The sequence below is a fragment of the Sus scrofa genome, chromosome 13 (assembly GCF_054392235.1).
Source record: "Sus scrofa isolate SSC_HxYL_T2T_F1_AM1 chromosome 13, Sscrofa_HxYL_maternal_Yorkshire_Landrace_v2.0, whole genome shotgun sequence".
Taxonomy (NCBI): Eukaryota; Metazoa; Chordata; class Mammalia; order Artiodactyla; family Suidae; genus Sus; species Sus scrofa.
In genome coordinates this window covers 46,723,151-46,750,258 of record NC_139395.1, presented here as the reverse complement: position 1 = coordinate 46,750,258, position 27,108 = coordinate 46,723,151, and the positions used below count along the sequence as shown (strand labels likewise).

Below are 27,108 nucleotides of genomic sequence, written 5' to 3'. Positions count from 1 at the left end.
TGGGGGGATGGGGGGCAGTTAGAGCTGAAACAAGACAGCCTGTGCCCCAAATGGACTAGGTCCTGTTCTAGGAGCTAATATATAATGCCTGAGAATCACCTGAGGGCTTGTTAAAATCTATATCCACAACCAGCCTCCAGAGTTGTTGACGTGGAAAGTCTGGGGATTTAGGATCTTACTCAATGACCTTTAGCTGAACCCATAAGGACAGCCTTCCTGCTCCAACTCTCTTCTTTCCTGTAAAGGGTCAGTGTGGCCCAAGCCACACTCTGTTGTTGGCTCTGGAGTGGGAACACAGGCCTTTTTGAACTGATACCAACCTCTTCCCTTCAGGGTGCCTGGTGACTCACCCCTCCATGCCCACTTTTTTTTTTTTTTTCTTCAGTTTATGCCTTGAGCTGCCAGAAAAGGGAACTTCTGAGATTCCCATGTGGCTGACCCTGGCTGGTGAATATTCCTTCTCAGACTTGAAGCTGCTTGCCCCCTTCAACTGTCCATACCAACCCTCTCCTTTTCAGGAAGACTCAGAATAAAGCCAGTTAACACTGCATCTTCCTACCCAAGAAACTAGACATCTTCCCCTAGCACACACACACACACATTCTTTCTCATACAACCACACAACTGCTACTGGCTCTGACCTGTACCCACTCCACCCCATTGTGAATCAGCAGCTCAAATTAAACAAGTAAAAGTGAAGGAATCCCAGTGAGCCTGCCTGAGGTCCTGGCCTTTGGTAGTAGTGCCTCCAGGACATCGCTTGATCTGGGGGCAGGCAGCAGCATATAGGCCACAGGTCTTCTGAAAAGGGAATGAGCCCTTCTGTTTCCCAATAGGTTCAGAGCCTCCATTTTAGTAGTTCTTCCAGAAATGCTGCTGTTAAATTTTTTTTTGGTGTTTTTTTAAAAACATAATATCTGATAAAATATATATATGTAGATTAAATCACAATGTACACACTAAATATTTTACAATTTTATCTGTCAAGTATACCTCCATAGAACTGAAAAAAAAAGATAAAATTCATCTGATTCAGGCATTTCTTGCACAATTACCCCTGTATCAGATGACTTCCTTATTCTGTCTCAATGTCGTTCTACAAACATTATTTAAAACAAGCTTATTTTCGGAGTTCCCGTCGTGGCGCAGTAGTTAACGAATCCGACTAAGAACCATGAGGTTGCGGGTTTGGTCCCTGCCCTTGCTCAGTGGGTTAACAATCTGGCATTGCAGTGAGCTGTGGTGTAGGTTGCAGACGCAGCTCGGATCCCGCGTTGCTGTGGCTCTGGCGTAGGCCAGTGGCTACAGCTCCGATTCGACCCCTAGCCTGGGAACCACCATATGCTGCGGGAGCGGCCCAAAAAAATAGCAAAAAAAAAAAAAAAAAAAAAAAAGCAGCTTATTTTTAAAGAGGCATTTCTATCTTGATCAGTCTTTTCATACAGGTTCTAACTTTGGGGTAATACTGGGTAAAAAAAATACTGGAACTGGCTATAGATTTCCCCAAGAGAACACAGCATGGATTTATAAAGAATGGGCAGGGATCCCTGTCAGAGTACTATGAATTTGGCAGGTTTTTGTTTTTACAATCACCAAATAGGCTGGAAGAGCATGCTTTTATACATGGAGGTGTGACACACCTGGGCTGGCACTAAAATAAAGCCCAGAGGAGTTCCCGTCTTGGTGCAGCGGAAACGAATCTGACTAGGAACCATGAGGTTGTGGGTTCGACCCCTGGCCTCGCTCAGTGGGTTAAGGATCCGGCGTTGCCATGAGCTGTGGTATAGGTCGAAGATGCAGCTTGGATCTGGTATTGCTGTGGGTCTGGTATAGGCTGGCAGCTACAGCTCTGATTAGACCCTTAGCCTGGGAACCTCCATATGCCTTGAGTGCAGCCCTATACAGACAAGAGACAAAAAAAAAAAGATCCCAGCTGGGGCTGGTCAGCAAGTTACTGGGCATTGAGCGCTGCTGGGATGGGAAGGAGGAGCTCAAATGAGAGAAGTTCTTGCCCAAGGAGTGAGGGTTCACAGGCCCTGGCCCTGGGCATAAGAGAGAAGCAAACGTGAGATCTGACATTCTTCAACTTTGACCTACCCACGAATTCAAATGCTGACTTGTCATGTGAAAAAACAAAAACAAAAACATCAACTAGGTGGGCCACTCGCTGGTGGTATTCCCTTAGTTGCATCCAGAGGCATTGAGACTGACAGGATATGACAGTGATGTGCTGGCAGAGGCCCAGTAGCCTTTCCATCATTTATCCTGCAGACAGAAACCCTATCCTCTCTACCAGGCCCAGTGTAGTTGTGGCCAGAAAGGCCAAGGTAGGAGTCCACAGAACAAGCTCACTTAATCCAAATGGAGTATTCAAAGACATATGCAGCCCACCTTGGGTGGTGTCCTACAGTCCTGCAGGCCAACTGGCTCCACAGGGGGGCAAATGGAGGGGATCTGAGCACCCTTGCAAGAGAAGTATGTTACCCCAGCCTCCTCTTCCTCTGTCCCCAGCACATAACTATGCCTATACATGTGTGCGAATCTAAAGAAGCCCTACGGCACACTTTATTTTTTCTTTTTTTAAGGCTGCATCCACAGCATATGGAGGTTCCCAGGCTCGGGGTAAAATTGGAGCTGTAGCTGCCAGCCTATGTCACAGCCACAGCAACGCAGGATCTGAGCTGCATCTGCAACCTACACCACAGCTCACAGCAACGCTGGGTCCTTAACCCACTGAGTGAGGCCAGGGATCAAACCTGTGTGCTCATGGATGCCAGTTAGATTCATTTCCGCTGAACCACAGTGGGAACTCTGGCACAACACTTTAAATCCATTACACTTTTAAAAAAATTTTTCTTGAGTTCCCGTCGTGGCGCAGTGGTTAACGAATCCGACTAGGAACCATGAGGTTGCGGGTTCGGTCCCTGCCCTTGCTCAGTGGGTTAATGATCCAGCGTTGCCGTGAGCTGTGGTGTAGGTTGCAGACGCGGCTCGGATTCCGCGTTGCTGTGGCTCTGGCGTAGGCCGGTGACTACAGCTCCGATTGGACCCCTAGCCTGGGAACCTCCATGTGCCGCGGCAGCGGCCCAAGAAATAGCAACAACAACAAAAGACAAAAAGACAAAAAAAAAAAAAAAAAAAAAAAAAAATTTTCTTTTTTTGGCTATACCTGCGGCATATGAAAGTTCCCAGTTCCCAGGCCCAGGATCAAACTTATGCTGCTGCAGAGACAACTCCAGATCCTTAATCCACCATGCCATAGTGGGAATTCCAAAACAACTATACTTTCATCAAAAAATAAAATAGGAGTTCCCATCGTGGCGCAGTGGTTAACGAATCCGACTAGGAACCATGAGGTTTTGGGTTTGATCCCTGCCCTTGCTCAGTGGGTTAACGATCCGGCATTGCCACGGGCTGTGGTGTGGGTTGCAGATGCGGCTCAGATCCCGAATTGCTGTGGCTCTGGCAAAGGCCGGTGGCTACAGCTCCGATTCCACCCCTAGCCTGGGAACCTCCATATGCCGCGGGAAGCAGCCCTAGAAAAGGCAAAAGCGACAAAAATAAAATAAAATAAAATAAAATAAAATAGCCCTAGTCCTTTGAACATTCCTTGGCAGACTCATCATGTGCCTTCAAATGCTAAGGCAAATGTAAGGATGACTTTGCTTCCTACACGAGTTGTGTTTCCTTCCTATCAAAGTGTCTACAGCATCACCCTCCATATTCTCCTAGCACTTTTTTCGCTTTTTGTGTTTTTGCTTTTTAGGGTTGCACCGTGGCATATGGAAGTTCTCAGGCTAGAGGTTGAATCAGAACTGTAAATGCCTGCCTACGCCACAGCCACAGCAACATGGGATCCAAGCCAAGTCCATGACCTACACCACAGCTCGTGGCAATGTCAGATCCCTGACCCATTGAGCGAGGCCAGGGATCAAACCTGCATCATCATGGATACTAGATAGGTTCGTTTCTACTGCGCCACAATGGGCACTCCCTCCTCAAACACTTTTATCACACAACACACAGGTGAAGACATCTTCCCCAACCACACTGGCTGTGAATCTCTGGAGGATAGGGACAGTGAGTACATCATAGATTATCACTCAAATGAAAAATGACTATCTGGATAATTCTTTCATTCATTCACTTAAGAAATACTGAAAAGTTGCTCTGTGAAAAAGACTGACACAATTAACATCTAAATACTTGTTTAAGGTTGAGACATTGGTGGTAATAGAACAAGAAGAGAAGATACTAGCTACATCTGGGCCCAGGGTTCTACACCTTCCCTGCCCAATCAGGGCTGGCTACCAACAGTGGCATAACCAGAATGGAATCTGTCCAATCACATCGTCTCCGATGTAGGAAAAAATGATCCTACTTCCTCTCTGTGAGATTTGTTCAGATTTTTGCCTCTGTCATCTTTCCCAGTAACCTTACCCTTATATAACTGAGGTGACAGGAGTTTCCGTTGTAGCTCAGTGGGTTAAAAACCTGACTGGTATCCATGAGGGTTCAATCCCTGGCCCTGATCAGTGGATTAAAGATTTGGAGTTGCTATGACCTGCGCCTCAGACCCCGTGTTGCTGTGGCTGTGGTGTAATCTGGCAGCTGCAGCTCCCATTCAGTCCCTAGCCTGGGAACCTCCATATGCTGCAGGTTAGGACCTAAAAAGCAAAAAACAAAACAAAAACAGAGGTGATAATGTCACTGACAAGACACTTAATTTTTCTACAATGTACCTTGAGAGCCTTTTACTTTTTCACCTGGAGGGTAAGGAAGCATATTGGGCAAGAAGGAAACAAAATATATTTCTCTCCTGATGCCACCTCCATTCAAAAGGTGCCCGATATTCATGAAGACTGCCACATGTGCTCTGTGATTGCTGGCCAAATGTGGACCGAGGGTGACTGGGGAGGGCAAACTCCAGGTAGATTTAGAGCAAGGCATACTGCTAGCCAAGGCAAGAACTTTTTGATTTGAAACCACATAAAGCTTAAAGTTCACATACCTAGACATTACAAACCCCCAATTAGATCATCACAGTCTAAGATTGAGCAGTATGTGACAAATCAGCCAAGCCTGTTCCCTCCAGCTCTCTTCCTGCTTTCCTTCCTGTTATTGTGGCCCCAGCTCCCTTGGCAACGAGTGGGTTGTTCAGCTCTGTGGTTTGATCATGGGGCCAAGAGAGTGCCCCATTAGGGTAAATGGCCCAAAAGAGAACACAGTCCTGAGGTCAGAGTGTCTCCTGAGTTGAATCACACAAGTCCTTTCCTTCCAAATCTGCAGATTACCCCTACAATAGGAGGACCACATAGGCAAATGTTTATTGTTTCTAGTTCTCTGCTGTTTTTTTTTTTTTTTTGGCTGCATCCATCGCATGTGGAAATTCCTGGGCCAGGGTCTGAATGCACACCATAACAGTGACCCAAGCCGAATCAGTGACAATGCCAGATCCTTAACTCCCTTAGTCACAGAGGAACTCTCAGTTTTTAACATTTAATCAGACTAAGAAAGTTTTTAAACTTTGGAAATAATGGTGATCTTTTGATAATGAATTTTCACTTTATTCCTTGCATTTTAACTATTGGCACTTAATAATTTTAATACAAATCTTTATGAAATACCCATAATTAGTGTATTAGTTTTACAGCTATTTAATAGCTCTGAAGAGACACAGGCTTAAAATGATCTTCCAAAGTTTTTATTTTTATATTTAGGTTTTGTCCCCCTTTCTAGTGGTGCTGATGACTTGTCCTATTTCCATAAGACTCTGACCCAGGCCATAAATGGTACAGGAGAAACTGCTAAAAAAAAAGAAGAGGGAAGCAGACATTCTAATGTAGTTTCTGAAGTACTGTCAGTAACCCAACTTTCTTTTTCCATAAATAGGGCTAAAGGTAATGTTTCTTGTTTGACACAATTTTAAACAATTTCAAAGAACTTTCATAGAACGTCATTTCTTGGGGTATCAGGATTGGCTTCCCAGAGGTAGAACTGTCATGTAACTTCTATCTGCAGAGGATTAACTGCTATGTGGTTATTCAAGGCAGGGTTTTTTTGGTGGTTTTTTTTTGTTTGTTTGTTTTTGTCTTTTTTGGGGCCGAACCTGCAGCATATGGAAGTTCCCAGGCTATCAGTCAAATTGGAGCTTTATCTGCTGGCCTATGCCCAGCCACAGCAATGCCAGATCCCAGCTGCAGCTGCGATCTACACTACCGGTCACAGCAATACCTGATTCCTGACCCACTGAGGGAGGCCAGGGATGGAACCCCCATTCTCATGGTTACTAGAGGGATTCCTTTCTGCTGTGCCACAATGGGAACTCCCTCAAGGCAGTTTTAACTCCAAATTTACTTTTCCCTGCTACCTACCCACTGTGAAGAGATCTCTTCGACTAAACGGTGCATAGTGGATGTCCCAGGAGTGCAAAGTAACTTCAATTAGCCAAAAGCCGAACATAAAAATAGTAAATCTGTTCAAATGACTTACCACACCTTCACCAGGCCACCTCTATCTCTTCTACCCCTAAAAATGAACACAGTTCATCTGTTTCTCCTCTCCTCCCTCACAGCCATCTTTCCCAAGGTTCCTAGTAGCACTGTGGGTATAAAGCACCCTCAACCATTTCTCTATGCTCTGAAACTTCCCACAATATCTGTGGGCTGTTTAAGGCAAGACATGTGGCCCCTCTGGCCTCCCTTTGAGCTTCAGATCCCAAGCCCTTTCAGTAATCTGTGCCCAGCTCAATTGGACTAATCCTCATTCTTTGATTCCGTCCACCCTGCTAGTTCCAGAAATTTTCTTTGACCCTTCTAGTTATTCCTCCTTTAACATGCACTATCATTTCTATGCTTTCAAGATCACGCTCAAATGCTACTCAAGTCAAAGGCGCCCTTTCACAGTTCAGGGTCTAATCTTTGGTTCTACCTGTTAGTGGCATTTACCCCACACTGCTTGGCTCTGGGGTCATTTGTGGAAGAGTTATTCTCCTCCTATAGATCAAATAAGGGCAGGTACTGGGCCTTGTATATCTTATTTTCTCTGCTAGATTCACATAGGCTAGCTGTCTGGCCTCCACCTTGCTCTGGGTTTACTTCCTCCTCCAGGAAGAGGGCTGTGATTTTTGTTTGCAGGGTTGAGTGGGAAACATATGGTGTTCAAACACTATCTTGTTGCAACAACAAACAGAGCAGCAACCCGGCATCTGATGTGGAGAACAGACTTTTACCTCTCCTTCCCCCATTGCTATTGCCCCTCTGCGGCTGCTTGACTCCCCGACAAAGCAAGTAGCTACCTCAGGGGCCTGTGTAACTGCCTGGGCTAGGTTATACTGGCGTCCAGCTTGCTAACGACTAGGCCACACCGTCGAGACCCGGTCCCAAGGCGCTGGTGCACCTAACACCCTCTAAAATCCCTGTAGTGCCTCTGGGAATGGAGATCCATTCCAAGTTTGGGCAGCTAAGGACTAACGTAAGGTCTCTGCTGAAAGCCGAAAGGCTGGAGTGAAAAGAAGACCTAGTTCTAGGCCTCCTTGCACCCGAGCTGCCTTTATTAAGACCAGGATAACCCTGCAAATCCAGAAGAGGTGCCCAGGGTGTCATGGGGTCTGCGGACCGACTCCTAAAGATCGCCGAGCTGAAAGGAGAAGTGGTGCAGGACCGCCGCCCCGTGGCTTGGCCTTCAGGGCGGAAGAAGCGGCAGCTCCTACCCACCCCCGCCCCGCGCCCACTTCCTCTTCCGGCCGCTCCCCCAACCCCCGCCCACTCCGCCGCGCACGGGTGGGACAGGGTTGGCGCGTTGGAAGGGTGGGGGAAAGGCAGAAGAGGGCAAGCGTACAAGCCGCGGCGCGAGAAGGTCCTTGGGTGCGCGCACGTGCGTGCGTGCGTGCGTGAGTGCGTGTTCGCGACCCACGGCACGCTGTGCGCGAGGCGGATGTCCGGGCCGGCTGGACCGGGGCCGCTGACGAGATGGCGGAAGGCGGAGGCTGCCGTGAACGACCGGATGCAGAGACCCAGAAATCCGAGCTCGGGGCCTTAATGAGGACCACGCTGCAACGAGGGGCGCAGTGGTGAGCGCCGAACCCGCGTTTCCGCCGCGCAGGGCCAGAGGGCGGGGCTTGGGCGCTCAGGCCCATCCCCTCTTTTCCTGTTTGGGCCGGGACCCTCTTTTCCGGCCGGGCAGGGGCGATGTTAGTGACCCCGGAGTTTGACTTGACCCCCCGCCACAGAAGAGAGGGAGCCCTAGATCCTCTCTGGGAAAGCGTGGGTGGAGCAGAAGGTTGTCCCGGCCCTTTCAGAGCTCAGGGGGCGGATCCGGCGGGGTCTAGGGCTGCAGAATGGAAAGAAGGGGAATGCTCACAGGGACCCTCAGGTTGAGCAGACCCTTTAGATTTGAGGATTCGCTCTGTGACTTTGGGCAAAGGCGTCCACATCTCACAGACCCTGGTTCCTTACTGTTAAAACCAGAGTAGCGACATTTGGCGCCCCCCGCAGTCAGTTGGTTGAGGCGTAGATCAGAAGTAGATACTTTGTAACTTGTAAACTGCGGAACAGACATCAAGGTCGGAAGCTGAACAAATGTCTGAGAGTCTCATTATTTTGGTAGCAAATGTCAAAGATAATTGTAGCAGCCGCATTTCGGAGTGAGAGAGAGGGGTAACCTAGAGCCTAGCTAAAAAGATTAAAAGTCCAAGATTTAGAAGAGCAGGTCTCAGTCAGAAGTTTCTTAATAAATTTTCTAGGAGAAGGAATAGTACTTACACTATTGTATTGTGTGGGAGCTGAAAGCTGGGGCTTGGCTTTGCACTGAATGTGACTGAGCATCCCTCTTTAAGAAACTATGGTTGTCTTCCAAGAAACTTAGTGTGACAGAGGACTTGAGCAGGGAAGAGAAACAGTGGGATTAGGAGGAATTCAGGTGTGTCTTGTGCTAGCCAATCTGTGAAAGGCAGGGCGGGCAAAAAGTACTTGTGGATGATATATCCTGATCAGAAGTGGCATATGAAGAATACTCAACAGAAGCAGAGGAAGTTTCAGATAGACTAAAATCAGTAAAAGTGTTTGGAGGATGTTCAAGAGGTTTGGAGAGAAAAGAGCGTTTAGATATTTGAATATATTTATGGATCCTTGTGGCCTTTAGGAGAAGCTACCTGATCTCCTCTGAGGTTTGTTGGTTATAAAATTTGAAGGACTTCCCAATATAATTGTTGTACTTTGTTCCCCAACAGAGGTTTCCCCCTCCTTTTGTCTTAATTGTAGAACAGCATAGTGATACTTTTAAAGTAAAACCAGATCATATTCCCTTTGTGGCTCAGCAGTTAATGAACCTGACTTGGATCCATGCGGATGTGGGTTTGATCCCTGGCCTTGCTCAGTGGATTAAGGATCTGGTGTTGCCGTGAGATGTGGTGTAGGTTGCAGATGTGGCTTGGATCCTGAATTGCTGTGGCTGTGGTGTAGGCTGGCTGGCAGCTGTAACTCCAATTCGACCTCTAGCCTGGGAATTTCTGTATGCCTAAGGTACGGCCCTAAAAAGAAAAAAAAAAAATTAAAATATAGCCAGATCAACGTAATGGTTATCGAGAAGATAAACATACCAAGACAATATTGTATGATGCATATGTGTGTTTGTATACCTGTATATGTGTACACATTTGTACACAAATACAGACACACATTTTTTGCTACTTTGGTCCTCAAAGGAAAACTGAAGTGTGTGATGTTATTATCTCTTTTTTTTTTTGGCTTTTCTAGGGCCGCACCCTTGGCATGTGGAGGTTCCCAGGCTAGGGGTCTAATCGGAGCTATAGCTGCTGGCCTACGCCACAGCCACAGCAACGCCGGATGCTTAACCTGATGAGTGAGGCCAGGGATCAAACCCACAACCTCATGGTTCCTAGTTGGATTCGTTAACCACTGAGCCATGACGGAAACTCCATTATCTCATTTTTAAAAAGAAAATTTGTTTAGTGCTGTTCTTGTCAAGCAAAGCATTATAACCAAACTATCATGGAATTGTTGAGATGGTCATTAGCAAAAAAGGTTTTCCCCATAGCAGAATTTTTTTTTCTTTGTTTTTTGGCTGCATCACAGCATGAACAAGTTCCCAGGCCAAGGATCGAATGTATGCCACTACAGTGACCTTAACTGTAGCATTGACAACGCTGGATCCTTAACCCCTAGGCCACAGGGATTTCCTGGAAAGGATTACTTTAATTTTTTTTTTTTAGGGCCACACCTGTGGCATATGGAAATACCCAGGCTAAGGGTCAAATTGGAGGTGAAGCTGCCGGCCTATACCACAGCCACAATAGTGTGTGATCTGAGTCACATCTGCGACCAACACTGCAGCTCACAGCAATGCCTGATCCTTAACCCACTGAGCAATGCTGGGTATTGAACCCATGTCCTTATGGATATTAGTTCATAACCTGCTAAGCCACAAAGGGAACTCCCGAGAGTGTGTGTTTTTGTTTGTTTGTTTTTGCTTTTTTGGGCTACACTGGCAGCATATGAAAGTTCCCAGGCTGAGGGTTGAATCGGAGCTACAGCTGCTGGCCTATGTCTCAGCCATAGCAATGCTAGATCTGAGCCACATGTGCAGTCTACACCCCAGCTCACAGCAGTATAAGATCCTTAAGCCACTGAGTGAGACCAGGGACCGAACTGTGTCTTCATGGGTGTTAGTCAGGTTTGTTTACATTGAGCCACAACGGGAACTCTGAGAGTGTGTTTTTTATGGAAATTACTTGTTCCCCAAGTGGAAAGACCATGAACAAAAAATTAAGGGAGCAGCTGCAGAAACTTACAACCTCAGCTATTCTGGTACAGTAAATTTTTGTCTGTCTCTAGGTATCTTATTGACAGCCGGTGGTTCAAGCAGTGGAAGAAGTATGTGGGCTTCGACAGCTGGGATATGTACAATGTGGGTGAACACAATCTGTTTCCTGGCCCCATAGATAACTCTGGACTCTTTTCAGGTGCGGTATTTTGTTGTTTTTCTAACTGAAATGTCCACCTGGGTAGTGGCCTGAGGTCATGTTTCTCTGTAACCTGGGCATTATGAACCTGATTTTCTTACAGTAAAGGCATAGAAACAAGTGTCCTTGACTTGTGCCTATACCAAAAATCTTTGTAGACCCTCAGGGGGAAGTTAAGCTGCTTTTTGCCTAAATTAACTGCTGTTACCAAGAGCCTGGGGCATGCTCCTTGCATTTTTTTTTTTTTTTTTTTTAGGGCTGCACCCATGGCTAATGGAAGTTCCCAGGGTAGGGGTCAAATCAGAGCTGTAGCTGCTGGCCTATGCCACAGCCATGCCAGATCTGAGTTGTGTCTGCAACCTACACCACAGCTCATGGCAACACCGGATCCTTAACCCACTGATCGAGGCCAGGTAACGAATCTGAGTCATCATGGTTAACAGTCAGATTTGTTTCTGCTGAGCCACAATGGGAACTCCTGCCCCTTGTATTTTAAATTTCTGCCTGTCTCTCTTTTTCAAATTAATTCTGCTACTGATTTCAGATTTTAGCTTAGTTTATTGAATGGAAAGAAATAGGTTATCATTTTGAAATTACATCTGGAATCTGAAATTTGGGAACCAGAATTTTCTGTGTTACCTTTGCAGTGGAACAAATTGTACCTGTCAACATTCACCAAGCATTCCTGTGATGGCTGTTTTTGTCAGGGGAAGTTAAGTGTAAGGGGAGATGGAAGGTCAGTAGAGTTATGATCACAGTCAGTTTCCAGTGGAAGAAGTGACTGAAAAGTGATATGTGACACATTTGAGCTTGGCTTTCACCTACCTTTCACCTATAGATGCAAAGAGATGACAGTTGGCTTTTCCTAGGCTTTTTTCTGCCTGGTTTTAGACTTGACTTTTTTCTTTTGTCTTTTTATGGCCGATCCCTTGGCATATAGAGGTTCCCAGGCTAGGGGGCAAATTGGAGCTGTAGCCACTGGCCTCTACTACAGCCACAGCAGCACAGGATCTTAGCTGTGTCTTTGACCTACACCACAGGTCATGGCAACACTGGAACCTTAACCCACTGAGTGAAGCCAGGGATCGAACCTGTGTCCTCATGGATGCTAGTCAGATTCATTTCCACTGAGCCATGACGGGAACTCTTAGACTTTCTTGTAAGAGGAGTACAAAGGTGATCTGTTGCCTTGGTCCACAGTCAGGGCATTTTTTGCTTTTTAGGGCCATACCTCTGGCATATGGAGTTTCCCAGGCATATAAAATTTCTCAGTTGAATCGGAGTTGCCTCAGGATCCGAGCTGCATCTGCAACCTATACCATAGCTCACGGCAATGCCAGATCTTTAACTCTCATCCTCATGGATACTAGTTGGATTCGTAACCCACTGAGCCTCAATGGGAACTCTTAACCAGGGTATTTTAAAAAATGAGCATGAGCAGTGCTTCAGTGTATACTTTGTGTTAGGGGCAGTCTAAAGGACATAATGTCATAGGTTTTTTTCCCTAATGTGGGTCAGATGGTGGCAGTATACCATGAAGTTGCCCCAAAAGGTCATTGCATTACGTTTGTATTTTGTCTTCCTCCTCCGCCCTTATTTTTTGAAAAGGAGTATTCTTAAGGCTTTTAATAATAGTGGTGATGAGAGTCCTAGAGTTGGAGGGACCCTTTGAAGTTATTTTTCATGAGTTTCAGCTAAGGGCAAGCATTCCTTTTATGGTCTTCCAGTTTGATGTCACTTGGCTTAGGTCGGAAACGTTTCTTGTGTGCCTGGGGAGTGAGAAGTACATTCTCTTCAGACCCTGGAACGTTGATAGTGCAGGAATGGCCTATCTCTGGCCATTGAGGGCCACCCTCTTAGTTCTTGGGCTCTCAGTCTTCTGTCAGTCCCATTCTAGCTACCTTTCCCCTAGGGTCAGGGGAATGGCCTGGAAGGGGCACTTGAACATGTAGGAAGGAGGGAGTAGAACATATCCCTGCTGAGCAGCTTTCTGTCATTTCCGCCTATTCCCTCGCTGTGTAGCTGATGGAATCCCTGTGTTTAGACCAAGCTGTGCTCTCATTTACCCCCTTTATTTGCCTCTCTGTTGAAGAAATTTGCATATGCTAAATCCTCTTCAAAACCCTGTGTGATTTTTAGCATGATGCCCTTAGACTGGTGGTTTTTTTTTTGGTTTGTTTTTTTTTTTGCTTTTTAGGGCTGCACTCGTGGCATATGGAGGTTCTTCCCAGGCTAGGGGTCGAATGGGAGTTATAGCTGCTGGCCTATGCCACAGCTAAAGCAATGCAGGATTCAAGCAATGTCTGTGACCTACATCACAGCTCACAGCAACACCAGGCCATTAGCCCACTGAGCGAGGCCAGGGATTGAACTTGCAACCTCATGGTTACTAGTCAGATTCGTTGCCACTGTGCCACAACAGGAACTCCAAGACCAATGCACTTTTAAGTAAAAATAGTGAACTGCATTGAAAATTGCAGTTAGTGCTATAGTGTTTGTGTTTGTGCTATAGTATCATAAGAATGACATGTTTGAGGAGTTCCCGTCATGGCGCAGTGGTTAACGAATCCGACTAGGATTGCGGGTTCGATCCCTGGCCTCTCTCAGTGCGTTAAGGATTTGGCGTTGCCATGAGCTGTGGTGTAGGTCACAGACATGGCTCGGATCCTGCGTTGCTGTGTCGTAGGCCGGCAACTACAGATTAGACCCCTAGCATGGGAACCTCCACATGCCATGGGTGTGGCCATAGAAAAGACCAAAAAAAAAAAAAAAGAATGACATGTTTGAGAAAACTGCCTCTGAGCCTTAGAAGAGAAAGCCCTGTAGAACTCATTATTTGGGGTTGATGATGCCGAAAGCTATTGGTTCCTTTCCCACATTTAAAAGTTTCTGTCTGGAGTTCCCGTCGTGGCACAGTGGTTAACGAATCCGACTAGGAACCATGAGGTTGCGGGTTCGGTCCCTGCCCTTGCTCAGTGGGTTAAGGATCCGGCGTTGCCGTGAGCTGTGGTGTAGGTTGCAGACGCAGCTCGGATCCCGCATTGCTGTGGCTCTGGCGTAGGCCGGGGGCTACAGCTCCAATTAGACCCCTAGCCTGGGAACCTCCATATGCCACAGGAGCGGCCCAAGAAATAGCAAAAAGACAAAAAAAAAAAAAAAAAAGTTTCTGGCTGCAGTGTGGCACAGTATGGGTGGCCAGATCAGCATAGTACTTAGTGTTAAAAATGAGGAAGGTGTATGTTTTCAAATAAGAGAAATGAATAATCTTTATGAGTTTTAATTTTCAAATCAGAGCAAAGTTTGGAGTTCAGGTATCAGTTTTTTTCTGAAGCTCTTGTTTCAAATAGACCAATAAATACTACCCCTGGACCACCTTTCTGTTGCTGAATAGAAAAGATGTGGTTTGTCAGTGTTAATAATCATGCCAGAGCTGTTATTGGAAAGTGGTTGGCTCATTAATGAGGAGAAACCACCCTTTTTTTTTTTTTTCAATTTATGGCAAAATACACGCAAAATTTATCATCTTAAATATATGTATAAATATACATTTTAAGGTCTGTATCTGCGGCATATGAGAGTTCCTGGGCTAGGTGTTGAATAGGACCTGCAGCTGCCAGACCACACAACAGCCACAACAATGCTGGATCTAAACTGCATCTGTGGAATTCCCATCGTGGTGCAGTGGTTAACAAGTCCGATTAGGAACCATGAGGTTGCGGGTTCGATCCCTGGCCTTGCTCTGTGGGTTAAGGATCTGGCGTTGCCGTGAGCTGTGGCGTAGGTCGCAGATGTGGCTCGGATCCTGTGTTGCTGTGGCTCTGGTGTAGGCCGGCGGCTACAGCTCTGATTGGACCCTTAGCCTGGGAGCGTTCATATGCCGAGAGATCGACCTAAGAAATGGCAAAAAGACAAAAATAAAATAAAATAAATAAATAAATAAAAGCAAGAACAGAAATTAAAAAAACAAAAAAACAAAATTGCATCTGTCACCTGCACCTCAACTCACGGTAACACCAGGTCCTTAACCCACTGAGTGAGGCCAGAGATCGAACCTACATCCTCATAGATCCTGGTCAGATTCTTAACCTGCTGAGCCACAACAGGAATTCTCCTATCATCTTAAATATTTTTAAATGCTTAGTAGTATAAAGTATATTCACATTGTTGCACAACCAATCCGCAGAACTTTTTTATTTTGCAAAGCCGAAACTCCATATCCATTAAAAAGTAACTCCCAATCTCCTTTCCCCCACAGTCCTTAGCAATCACTATTCTACCTTCCATCTCTGAGTAATCTAAGTGGAATCATACAGTATTTGTCTTTCTGTGACTGGCTTGTTTCATTTAGCACAGTTTCTTTAAGGTTCATCCATGTTATGGCATGTCAGAATTTCTTTTCTTTTCTTTCTTTCTTTTTTTTTTTATAAGGACTGCACCTGCAGCAAATGGAATTCCCAGGCTAGGGGTCAAATTGGAGATGCAGCTGCTGGCCTACCTCGAAGCTTTTGGCCTACCCCCCACAGCTACAGCAATACCAGATTCGAGCCATGTCTGCCACCTACACCACAGCTCAGGCAACACCCTAAGTGTGAGGCCAGGGATTGAACCCGAGTTCTCATGGATGTTAGTTGGGTTCATTAACACTGAGCTACAACAGGAATTCCCAAATTTCCTTGTTTTTAAAGGCTGAATAATAACCCACTGAGTGTATATACCACATTTTTTTATCCATTCATCCTTCTCACCTTGGTATTCCTCTTCTCCAAGGCTGTTGAATAATTCCTTTCTTTCTTTTTTTTTTTTTGTCTTTTTGCCATTTCTTGGGCCACTCTCCCGCGGCATATGGAGGTTCCCAGGCTAGGGGTGGAATCAGAGCTGCAGCCGCTGGCCTGTGCCACAGCCACAGCAACTTGGGATCCAAGCCACGTCTGCAAACTACACCACAGCTCATGGCAACGCCAGATCCTTAACCCACGGAGAGAGGCCAGGGATCGAACTCGCAACCTCATGGTTTTTAGTCGGATTCGTTAACCACTGAGCATGACAGGAACTCCAATAATTCCTTTCTATTAGCAGTGAGATCCTGCTGTGTAGCACTGGGAACTATGTCTGGTCACTTATGATGGAGCATGATAATGTGAGAAAAAAGAATGTAGGTATGTTTGTGTAACTGGGTCAATATGCTGTATAGTAGAAAATTGACGGAACACTGTAAACCAGCTATAATGGAAAAAAATAAGAAAAGCAAAAAACGAGCAAACAACAACAAAAAAATAAATTATAAATGTTAATGGAGTAAAAAAAAAATTTCCTTTCCTTTTTCCTTGGAAATGAAAAAGGCAGAGGCGGATCAGATCTGAAATTCACCCTGAGGAAGGCCGGAAGACCTAATGGGGTGGAGTGTAAACTGGTGGGAGGGGTGATGGGAAGCCCTGCTCACTTTGTGAATGCTGCTTTTGGTTTTTGTTTTTAACATTGTCTGCCTTGAGTTACAAATGAGTTGCACCATTGTGGGTATTTTTTGCTTTCCCACCTTTGTGGCTTCACTTGTCTGGAGCAGAATAGTGGCTTCCACTAGTGCAGGAGTGGATATTGAGGGGCACAGGCTTAGCAAGGAGATTTCCTTGGTGGCAGGTGATCATTCTTCCCTTGATCCAATCCTTTGGTCCTCCATTGAGAAAATGTGTTTTAGACCATAGATGTTCTTTTCTGACGTCCAGTCATGTTGCTTTTGTGGTAGGTAGAAATGGATGTTGAGCATGTTAAAGATGTTCTCCCTCCACAGGAGGGTATTCAGGTGGATTTTGACTAGGAATGTTGAAAACTAAGAATGCTAAAGGACTCTTGGTAAAATAAATTTAACTTCGGAGACCTGTTTGCTTTCTTAATAAATCTTTATTTTTTTTTGTCTTTTGTCCCTTTTAGGGCCGCACCTGCAGCATATGGAGGTTCCCAGGCTAGGGGTCTAATTGGAGCTGTTGCTGCTGGCCTGCGCCACAGCCACAGCCACAGCCACGCCAGATCCGAGCTGCTTCTGTGGCCTACATCACAGTTCACAGCAACGCTGGATCCTTACCCACTGAGCTAGACCAGGGATCAAACCCACAACCTCATGGATCCTAGTCAGATTCGTTTCCGCTGCACCACGACGGGAACTCCTGCTTTCTTAGTAAATCTTTCAGGGAGGATTATATCTGACCTTAATGCAGTTTCAGTAATTAGAATATTCTGTTAAATATATTTTTTTATATTAAAGTATAGTTGATTTACAATGTTGTGCCAACTACTGCTGCACAGCAGAGCAACCTAGTTATACATGTACACACATTCTCTTTCTTATATTATCTTTCACCAAAAAATATGGAATGCTTCATGAGTTTGTGTGTCATCCTTATACAGGAGCCATGCTAATCTTCTCTATATTGTTCCAGTTTTAGTATATGTGCTGCTGAAGCGAGTGCCTGTTAAATATTGGTAATCAACAATTTTATCTAAATGTGGAATGTAAAATGTAAATTAGGGCTTTTCTCTTTTCTTTTTCCTTCTCCCTCTAATTATGAAAGAAATACAAGTTCCTCATAATGTCTAGAAAGCCTGACTAAATATAAAGGTTTGCTCTGTGTTATGATAAGTGACAGAATTTTGGAATTTTATATTTTTTCCTATAAATACTTGTCTTGCTTCTGAAAAGTACGTAAGAATCATGTAAAAAAAACATTTCTGGGGAGAAGAGCAGTGAACTATGTGCTGTTTTCCTTTTTCAGATCCTGAGAGTCAGACCTTGAAAGAACATTTAATTGATGAATTGGACTATGTATTGGTCCCCACTGAGGCCTGGAATAAGTTACTAAACTGGTATGGCTGTGTAGAAGGTCAGCAGCCCATTGTCAGAAAAGTGAGTGCATCAATTGTCACACCTGCTGGTCAGTGTCTGAATGCTCCTTGGGCAACAGTGATTAGTGTTGGTTTCCTGGGTTACTGGACATACCTAGAGGTTGAATGGAGGCCTTCAAACATCACAGCTGCCCAGTGGCTTGGGATATGTCCAGTGGAGGGTTCTATGGGAGAAGTTCACATAGACTATACTGGATATACAGTAATGTATTGCTTGTTTATCTTAACTTTTTTTTTTTGTTTTGTTTTGTTTTGCTTTTTAGGGCTGCACTCATGGCATATAGAAATTCCCAAGCTAGGGGACCACTTGGAGCTGTAGCTGCTGGCCTATGCCAGAGCCACAGCAACGCGGGATCTGACCCATATCTGTGACTTACACCACAGCTCATGGCAATGTCAAATCTTTAACCCACTGAGCAGGCCAGGGATCGAACCCGAGTCCTCATGGAGGCTAGTTGGATTCGTTAATCCCTGAGCAATGATGGGAACTCCCATCAAGAGGCTCTTGATTAGTCCTAATGCAAATTAGATTTTTAAATTCCTCAGATGATGTCAGAGGCTTTAAAAATCTGTACTTTTTTTTAAATGGCTGCAGCCATGGCATATGTAAGTTCCTGGGCCAAGGCTTGAATCTGAGCTGTGCATATGTGAACTACACTGCAACTGCAGCAACACTGGATCATTTAACCCACTGTGCTGGGCCAGGGGTTGAACCCACCCCTCTGCAGCAACCCGAGCTGCTGCAGTCAGATTCTTTTTTTTTTTTTTTTTTTTTTGTCTTTTTTTGTCTTTTGTTGTTGTTGTTGCTATTTCTTGGGCCGCTCCCGCGGCATATGGAGGTTTCCAGGCTAGGGGTCCAATCGGAGCTGTAGCCGCCGGCCTACGCCAGAGCCACAGCAACGTGGGATGCGAGCCACGTCTGCAACCTACACCACAGCTCACGGCAACGCCGGATCGTGAACCCACTGAGCAAGGGCAGGGACCGAACCCGCAACCTCATGGTTCCTAGTTGGATTCGTTAACCACTGCGCCACGACGGGAACTCCTGCAGTCAGATTCTTAACCCACTGCACCACGGCAGGAACTTCTAAAATTCTGTACTTCTTTTTTTTTTTTTTTTTTGGTCTTTTTGCCTTTTCTAGGCTGCTCCCTCGGCACATGGAGGTTCCCAGGTTAGGGTCTAATCGGAGCTGTAGCCGCCGGCCTACGCCAGAGCCACAGCAACGTGGGATCCGAGCTGCGTCTGCAACCCACACCACAGCTCACGGCAATGCCACATCCTTAACCCACTGAGCAAGTCCAGGGATCAAACCTGCAACCTCATTCTTCTTAGATTCGTTAGCCACTGAGCCACATTCTGTACTTCTTATCTCCTTATTACTTAAGGAAACTGATTTCATGTGGATTCTGCTTTTTTGCCCCTGATGAAGTGTTTTGCTTCCAAGACTGCCCCAGTGTGGAAACATTGCTGTTTCACCTGTCTTTCTTGTTCACAGGTTGTAGAGCATGGCCTGTTTGTCAAGCACTGCAAGGTAGAGGTGTATTTGCTGGAATTGAAGCTTTGTGAGAATAGTGATCCCACCAATGTGCTGAGTTGCCATTTCAGCAAGGCAGACACCATCGGTGAGTAGCTGGGCTGGGTTTCCAGGTATGCTGTGAGAGTGCAGGGCATTATGGCTAATGGGAGGGAAGCCAGAGCCTCCTCTTCAGAGCTATTCAGAGATAGTATTACTCAGATAATCTCGGGTTATTGTTACCAGTCCTGATCTAGGAGTCTGCTCCCCAGGGCATTCATGTGGACAGCCAAGCCTTGGAATCATGTTTCATAAAACACTGGGCATGGAGCTCCCGTTGTGGCGCAGTGGTTAACGGATCCGACTAGGAACCATGAGGTTGCGGGTTCAATCCCCGGCCTTGCTCAGTGGGTTAAGGATCTGGCATTGCTGTGAGCTGTGGTGTAGGTCGCAGACACGGCTCAATCCCGCGTTGCTGTGGTTCTGGCGTAGGCTGGCGGCTACAGCTCCCATTAGACCCCTAGCCTGGGAACCTCCATATGCCACAAGAGCAGCCCAAGAAATGGCTAAAAGACAAAAAAAAAATAAAAATAAAAAATGAAACACTGGGCATGGAGTTCCCTGGTGGCCTAGTGGTTAAGTACTTGTTGTCAGTGCTGTGGCTTGGGTTTGATCCCTGGCTCGGGAACTTCTGTGTGCTATGGGCACAGCCAAAAAAAAAAAGTAGGATAAGACACGGACATAGTTTCTGCCCATTTAACATATGGTAATAAGGGTGAAAAAAATCCAGATTCAGAGAGGTTAAATTTAATTAGAGTCACTTGGGAGTTCCCTTCGTGGCTCTTTGGTTAACGAACTGACGAGGAACCATGAGGATGTGGGTTCAATCCCTCGCCTCGCTCAGTAGGTGAAAGGATCCAGCATTGCCGTGAGCTGTGGTGTAGGTCACAGATGCAGCTTGGATCTGGTGTGGCTGTGGCTGTGGCTGGCAGCTGAAGCTCTAATTGGACCCCTAGCCTGGGAGTTTCTACATGCCTCGAGTGTGGTCCTAAAAGAGAAAAAAAAAAAATTAGAGCCACTTATTCAGAAATCTCAGTTGTAGAGCTAGCTAGTATTGGAAACCAGATCTGTCTTAACTACCAAAATAAGTTTTCTGACTTTTCTATGTTGTTTCTCTTCTATAATGGGGATCCATATCATCAGAGAATGAGAAGTATAGGGACAGTTTATGGGTGTATGAGTGCAAGTGGACACTCATGGAAGATGCTTGGCTTTAGGAGTCACCAAGGGGGAACTTTTGATTCAAAGCATCCTGTGACCATCTGGAAAGGATGGATGATGAGCGTTAGCTTGCCATGGCTATTGTAGCCTTGCATCTGGAGAAGGCCCTGAGTGACATTTCTCCCTGTCCTCAGCAACCATCGAGAAGGAAATGCGGAAGCTGTTCAATATCCCTGCAGAGCGTGAGACACGGCTGTGGAACAGATACATGAGCAACACCTATGAGCAGTTGAGCAAGCTAGACAACACTGTGCAGGATGCTGGGCTGTACCAGGGTCAGGTAGGAGGGTCCAGGCCATGCCCCCACAGCTCTGCTGGGCTGTTTGTAGATAGTTGTCTTTTGATTCTGAGCATGTCAGATGTGAGATGGTTTGCATATTCCTCATACGGTTTCCGCTTTCATCCAGGTGCTAGTAATTGAGCCCCAAAATGAAGATGGCACATGGCCAAGGCAGACCCTGCAGTCAAAGTAAGTGAATTTTTTCTTGTGGCTGAGCACACGGGTGTAAGAGAGGCACTGTCTCCTATGGCAGTAACTTCTGCTAAGAAAAAATATTCTAAATCGGATGCAAAACATATTTGATTTTGTATCCAGAGTCTATAATCCTAGCCCTTGGTAAGCAGCATGCTGGGTCACCATCTCAGGAAAAACTGTCAGGTGTGTGAACAAGGCAGTGATAATGAGAGGAGGAGGAGAAGGGGTCAGGATCTGGGGATGCCGCTCTGCCAAGAGGTAGCTTTTTTTCTGTCAAGGGGTATTTATTTTCTATATCTGTGGTTGGAGGCACTGCCGGGGAAAAAAAGGGGCTTGGGTGTGAGGTCTTATATCGCTTAAAGTTAATAGGGAGTTCCCGTCATGGCTCTGTGGTAATGAACCTGACTAGCATCCATGAAGACACGGATTCGATCCCTGGCCTCGCTCAGTGGGATAAGGATCTGGCGTAGCCATGTGCTGCTGTGTAGGTCACAGATGCGGTTCAGATCTGGCATTGTAGCTGTGGTGTAGGCCGGCAGCTGTAGCTCTGATTTGACCCCTATCCTGGGATCTTCCATATGCTACAGGTGTGGCCCCAAAAAGACAAAAACAAAAACAAGGTGATAGTTTGATTCCATGCCACTCTTTTTTTTTTTTTTTTTGCTATTCCTTTGGGCCGCTCCTGTGGCATATGGAGGTTCCCAGGCTAGGGGTCCAATTGGAGCTGTAGCTGCCAGCCTACGCTGGAGCCACAGCAACGTGGGATCCGAGCCATGTCTGCAACCTACACCACAGCTCACGGCAACGCCGGATCGTGAACCCACTGAGCAAGGGCAGGGATGGAACCCACAACCTCATGGTTCCTAGTCGGATTCGTTAACCACTGCGCTACGACGGGAACTCCCCCATGCCACTCTTTACTCTTTTCCTCATTATTGTCCTTTTGTTTTGCTGGGAAATTACTCTGCTACGAAACTGGGACTCCAGGCACGTATGTCTCAGGAGGTATTCATGCATGGTATGGAGTTAGGCATGTTCTGAGAAGGGGACAGAAAGAAGCGATAAGCCTTCCTTTTTTTCTTTCTTTCTTTTTTTCTGGCTGCTGTGGCATATAGAGTCCCAGGTCAGGGATCAGATCCAAGCTATAGCTGTGACCTACGCCACAGCTATGGCAATACCATAACCCACTGTGCCAGGCTGGGGATCAAACCTGTGTCCTGGCACTGCAGAGATGCCACTGATCCCATTGCACCACGGCTGGAACTCCATGATGGGTTTTTCTTATGGTGTACGATGGGGAAATTGTGTCTATATTCCAGAGTTATGGGGCGAGCGCTGGTCTTTAATCTCTTCCTTTAGTCAGGCCTTGGACATTGATTGTTTTGTAGTAATGGGCTCCTGACTCTTTGAAAATCATGAAAGCTATGAGCTCTCCCTTGAGAAACCAGCAGGAAGGTGCAACATTTTGCCAACAATCTCAAGAGTTTTACAGACACCCTGAAGGCTAGCCATCAACTTCAGTTTACAAAACTCTGGTCACCAATTCCAGATATGACAACAAAATAGCTATGTTAGGCAGAATAATAAGCCCTAGGACCTAGGGATATGTTAGGTTATATGGCACAAGGAACTTTGTAGATGATCCTTTGTAAGGATCTTAGGTTGGGGTGATTATCCTGGATTATTTGGTAGGCCCAGTGTAATCACAAGCATCCTTATAATTGAAAGAGGGCGGCAGGAGAGTCAGATGTGGGGACAGAAGTAGAGTCAGAGTGATGAAATGTGAGAAATACTTGATGGGCTATGAAGCCAGAAAGCAGGCAGCTCTAGAATTCCATACAGCCTTTACCAAAGAATACAGCTATGCCTACACCTGATTTAGCTCAGTGAGAATCATTTTGGACTTCTGACCTCCAAAACGGTAAGATAATAAATTTGTGTTGTTTCAGCCACTGAGATTGTGGTTATTTGTGATAGTAGCCACAGGAAACAAATACACTAGCCCTAGCCTGTAACTACTTTCTTGGAACTGGAAATGCCACAGAACTGAGAGAAAATAACATAATAACTGTGTTAACCTCCCTGGGGAGACAGAAAGTGCTTAGATTCTAGTCTGTGAGGTAGGTTTGACAACTTGGAGCAAAAGAGCCTGGGTGTACTGGCCAAGAGAGATTTTTTATTTATTTTATTTATTTATTTATTTATTTATTTTTGGTCTTTTTGCCATTTCTTGGGCCACTCCTGTGGCACATGGAGGTTCCCAGGCTAGCGGTCGAATCGGAGCTGTAGCCCCCGGCCTACGCCAGAGCCACAGCAACTCGGGATCCGAGCCTCGTCTGCAACCCACACCACAGCTCACGGCAACGCCGGATCGTTCACCCACTGAGCAAGGGCAGGGACCGAACCCGCAACCTCATGGTTCCTAGTCGGATTCGTTAACCACTGCGCCACGACAGGAACTCCTATTTTTTACTTTATTTTTCATGATGGTAATGTCCCTGAAAAAAATTTCATTAGCTAATGGAGGCTAGGGAAGTGGGTTTCTGTAAATAAGATTGCCTTCTCTGATGTTCCCAATCTCTGGACCAAGCAGTTAGAACAGCCCTTGGCTCAGAAGCTAGAAATTCTCAAGCATGGGAGACTGTTTTTAGTTGTGCCATTTTCTCTTCCTACTACTGCTTCTTCCCATCCCTTCCACACTCAGCCCTAAGAGATTCCAGTGAAGAGAAACAGCTTTTGGAAAAGAGCAGTGCCTCAGTGAAATTCCATGAAGATTAGAGTTTCCTGATAGAGGGTGTCCAATGGTGAATGAGTTCAGAGCAGAATTTCTAAGACATTCTCCTCCCCACTCCACCAGTAGTGTCGCTACTGTTCTCAGAGTGCGGAGGATACAGCAATAAACTAAATAAAGTCTATTCTCAAGGAGCAGAAGATACATAAATTCAAAAGACGCAAATATATGATTGTTTCCAAGTACTGTGGGGAAAACATCCGGAAAGAAAATTAGCAAATGCTAAGGCTTTGGGTATATTTAAATAGGGTGATAGGCCCCAATGAGGTCCATTTGAACATGGTTATGAAGGGGGTGTGGAGTCCGCAGTGAGTGTGGTGGTTCCTGAGGAGAACAGCTTCATAAGTCAGAGGTGATAGCAGCTGGAGAAGTCCTAGGCAGAGCAGACCTAGTTGAAGAGCAGCAGGAGTTTGTTGTGGCTAGTGCAAGGAGGGCTGAGGGGATGAGGCCAAGAGGTGATGAGGTGGTAGGCCCTGTGAGCCTCGTGAGTCTCTGGATTCTAGCTTTGCTGTTCCATGAGGTGGGGAGCTCACCAGGTGATCTCACACTACTTCTCACGTACGGCTAGTGAGGAGTAGTGTGAGTTCACCTGGTGAATGTCTCTCAGGGGCCCATAACCGGAAGCTAACAATTATAGTTGGAATAAAAGGCAAATTGACAGGCTGTGGGATCTGAAGCAGAATTCATGTTCCCAGCTGCTTAAGAAGGTGGAATAGGCATAGTGAGTATCAGGAAAAAGAGGAAATTGGTACATGAAACAGGAACAAGGAAGCAAACCTTTACCTGTCACTTTATGGAAGAGTATAGTCCGATGGCTAGTGAGTGTATGGAGAGGTTCTCAACCTCAGCTGTTGTCCAGACATGGTGAATTAAACCTGTAATGCAGTGCTTCTGGTACATCCCTTGGATTGGGTAAATGAAAACGATAGATAGTATCACATGTTGTTGAGATGTAAACTAACTTGAATTGTTGGACCCTGCTGATAGAGCATATAAATTGGTATGGTTGATTTTAGAAGACTTAGCAACAAGTACTAAATGAATAATTATGTGCATATTCTACAACTCAGTGATCCACTCCTAGGCATACAACCAGCAGAAATACATCTTATGGGAGTTCCTGTTGTGGCGCAGTGGAAATGAATCCGACTAGTATCCATGAGGTTTCGGGTTCGATCCGTGGCCTTGCTCAGTGGGTTAAGGATCCGGCGTTGCCATGAGCTGTGGTATAGGTAGCAGACGTGGCTCAGATCCTCTGTTGCTGTGGCTGTGGCTGTGGCCAGCAGCTATAGTTCCGATTTGACCCCTAGCCTGGGAATTTCCACATGCCCCAGGTGCAGCCCAAAAACAAAAACAAAAACAAAAAAAAAAAACACAAAGAAAAAGAAATATATCTCATCTCATGTTCACTGAAATATATATTCAAAGGTGTTCCTGACAGCACAACTTGTTGTAGCCAAAAAATGGTGCTAACCCAAATGTCCACCAAAAATAGAGTGGATAGATAAATTTTGTATGCACATGGTAGAATTCTGTCCAGCCATAACAACCATTGATTTTCATAAATGATGTTGAGTGAGAGAAGACAGACAAAAAACATTGGAATGCTGCAGTTCCCATGGTGGTGAGGCGGAAAAGAATCTGACTAGGAACCATGAGGTTTCGGGTTCAGTCCCTGGCCTTGCTCTGTGGGTTAAGGATCTGGCGTTGCCATGAGCTGTGGTGTAGGTCACAGACTGGCTCGGATCTGGTGTTGCTGTGGCTGTGGCATAGGCTGGCAGCTGTGGCTCTGATTAGACCCCTAGCCTGGGAACCTCCATGTGGCCTTAAAAAGTAAAAAAAAAAGAAAGAAAGAAAACATGGCATGCTATATCATTCCCTGTAAAGCTTAAGAACAGGCAAACCTAGTGTATGGGTCTCAAGATCATGATAGTGGTTAGTTTTGGGAAGAATCGTGACTGAAGGGAGCTTGAGAAGGTCACCTGGAGGCTCCTGTTCTCCTGTTTTTTTTTTTTTTTTTTTTTTTTTTTTGCCTTTTTTTGCCTTTTTTTGTCTTTTGTTGTTGTTGCTATTTCTTGGGCCGCTCCCGCGGCATATGGAGGTTCCCAGGCTAGGGGTCCAATCGGAGCTGTAGCCACCGGCCTACGCCAGAGCCACAGCAACTCGGGATCCGAGCCGCGTCTGCAACCTACACCACAGCTCATGGCAACGCCGGATCGTTCACCCACTGAGCAAGGGTAGAAACCGAACCCGCAACCTCATGGTTCCTAGTCGGATTCGTTAACCACTGCGCCACGACGGGAACTCCATGTTCTCCTGTTTCTTGGTCTGGGTACTGGTTATATAGCTGTGTTCACTTGGTGAGAATATCTTGATTTTTTTTTTTTTTTTTTTTTTTTTTTTTTTGCTTTTTAGGGTCACACTGTGATATATGGAAGTTTCCAGACTAGGGGTCAGAATTGGAGCTGCACCTGCTGGCCTTCACCACAGCCATAGCTACACAAGATCCGAGCTGCATCTGCAAACCATGCTGCAGCTTGTGGCAACACTGGATCCTTAACACGCTGTGCAAGGCCAGGGATTGAACCCTCATCCTCATGGATACTAGTCAGGTTCGTTTCTGTTGAGCCACAACAGGAACTCCAAGAATATCTGATATTTGTACTCTTGTGATTTATGTCTTTCTTTGTGTAATACTTCAAAAAAAGTTTAATAATAATAAGAAAGGTTTAAGAGAACAGCCTGTCTCAATAACAATTCAGAAATAAATTCTGGGTAATCCTGACCTGGAAGATAGGGAAGAAGACAGGAGGCAGTAAAGAGAGAGATGAGAATGTCCTGAGCTACTTCTCTTGTGCAGAAATGTAAGATAGTTGTAAATTGAAGTAATTGATGGGGAAAAATAAAAGTAGTTATAGATTCTAATAAATTGATGGAGTAACTACCAGAAATAAAAAAATAGAATTTCTACCTTTTTTTCTCTGGCCAAACCTGTGGCATATGGAAGTTCCTGGGTTATGGGTCGAATTGGAGCTACAGCTGTAGACCTGCACCATAGCAACAGCAAACCAGATCTGATACACATCTGTGACCTAAGCCTCAGCTTATGGCAGTACTGGATCCTTAACCCACTGAGTGAGGCCGGGGATCAAACCTGCATCCTCATGAACAC

At 45.7% G+C, this 27,108-nt stretch overlaps 1 protein-coding gene and 1 non-coding gene across 2 annotated transcripts in view; one reads left to right on the top strand and one right to left on the bottom strand.

The window, feature by feature from the left end:
* Window positions 1-7,812: 7,812 nt before the first annotated feature.
* The window catches only part of USP4 (ubiquitin specific peptidase 4), a 55,124-nt gene continuing 35,828 nt past the window's right edge, over window positions 7,813-27,108 (top strand). The window contains exons 1-6 of the mRNA NM_001243188.1: window positions 7,813-8,071; window positions 10,854-10,981; window positions 17,746-17,876; window positions 19,372-19,498; window positions 20,805-20,950; window positions 21,078-21,139. Of these exons, the coding sequence (NP_001230117.1) occupies window positions 7,971-8,071; window positions 10,854-10,981; window positions 17,746-17,876; window positions 19,372-19,498; window positions 20,805-20,950; window positions 21,078-21,139 (695 nt within the window). The 5' untranslated portion in view covers window positions 7,813-7,970. The remainder of the gene's footprint in view (window positions 8,072-10,853; window positions 10,982-17,745; window positions 17,877-19,371; window positions 19,499-20,804; window positions 20,951-21,077; window positions 21,140-27,108) is intronic.
* LOC146397313 (U6 spliceosomal RNA) lies at window positions 17,336-17,442 on the bottom strand. Its single transcript, XR_014825427.1, has one exon. It is a non-coding gene; the product is annotated as a U6 spliceosomal RNA (small nuclear RNA).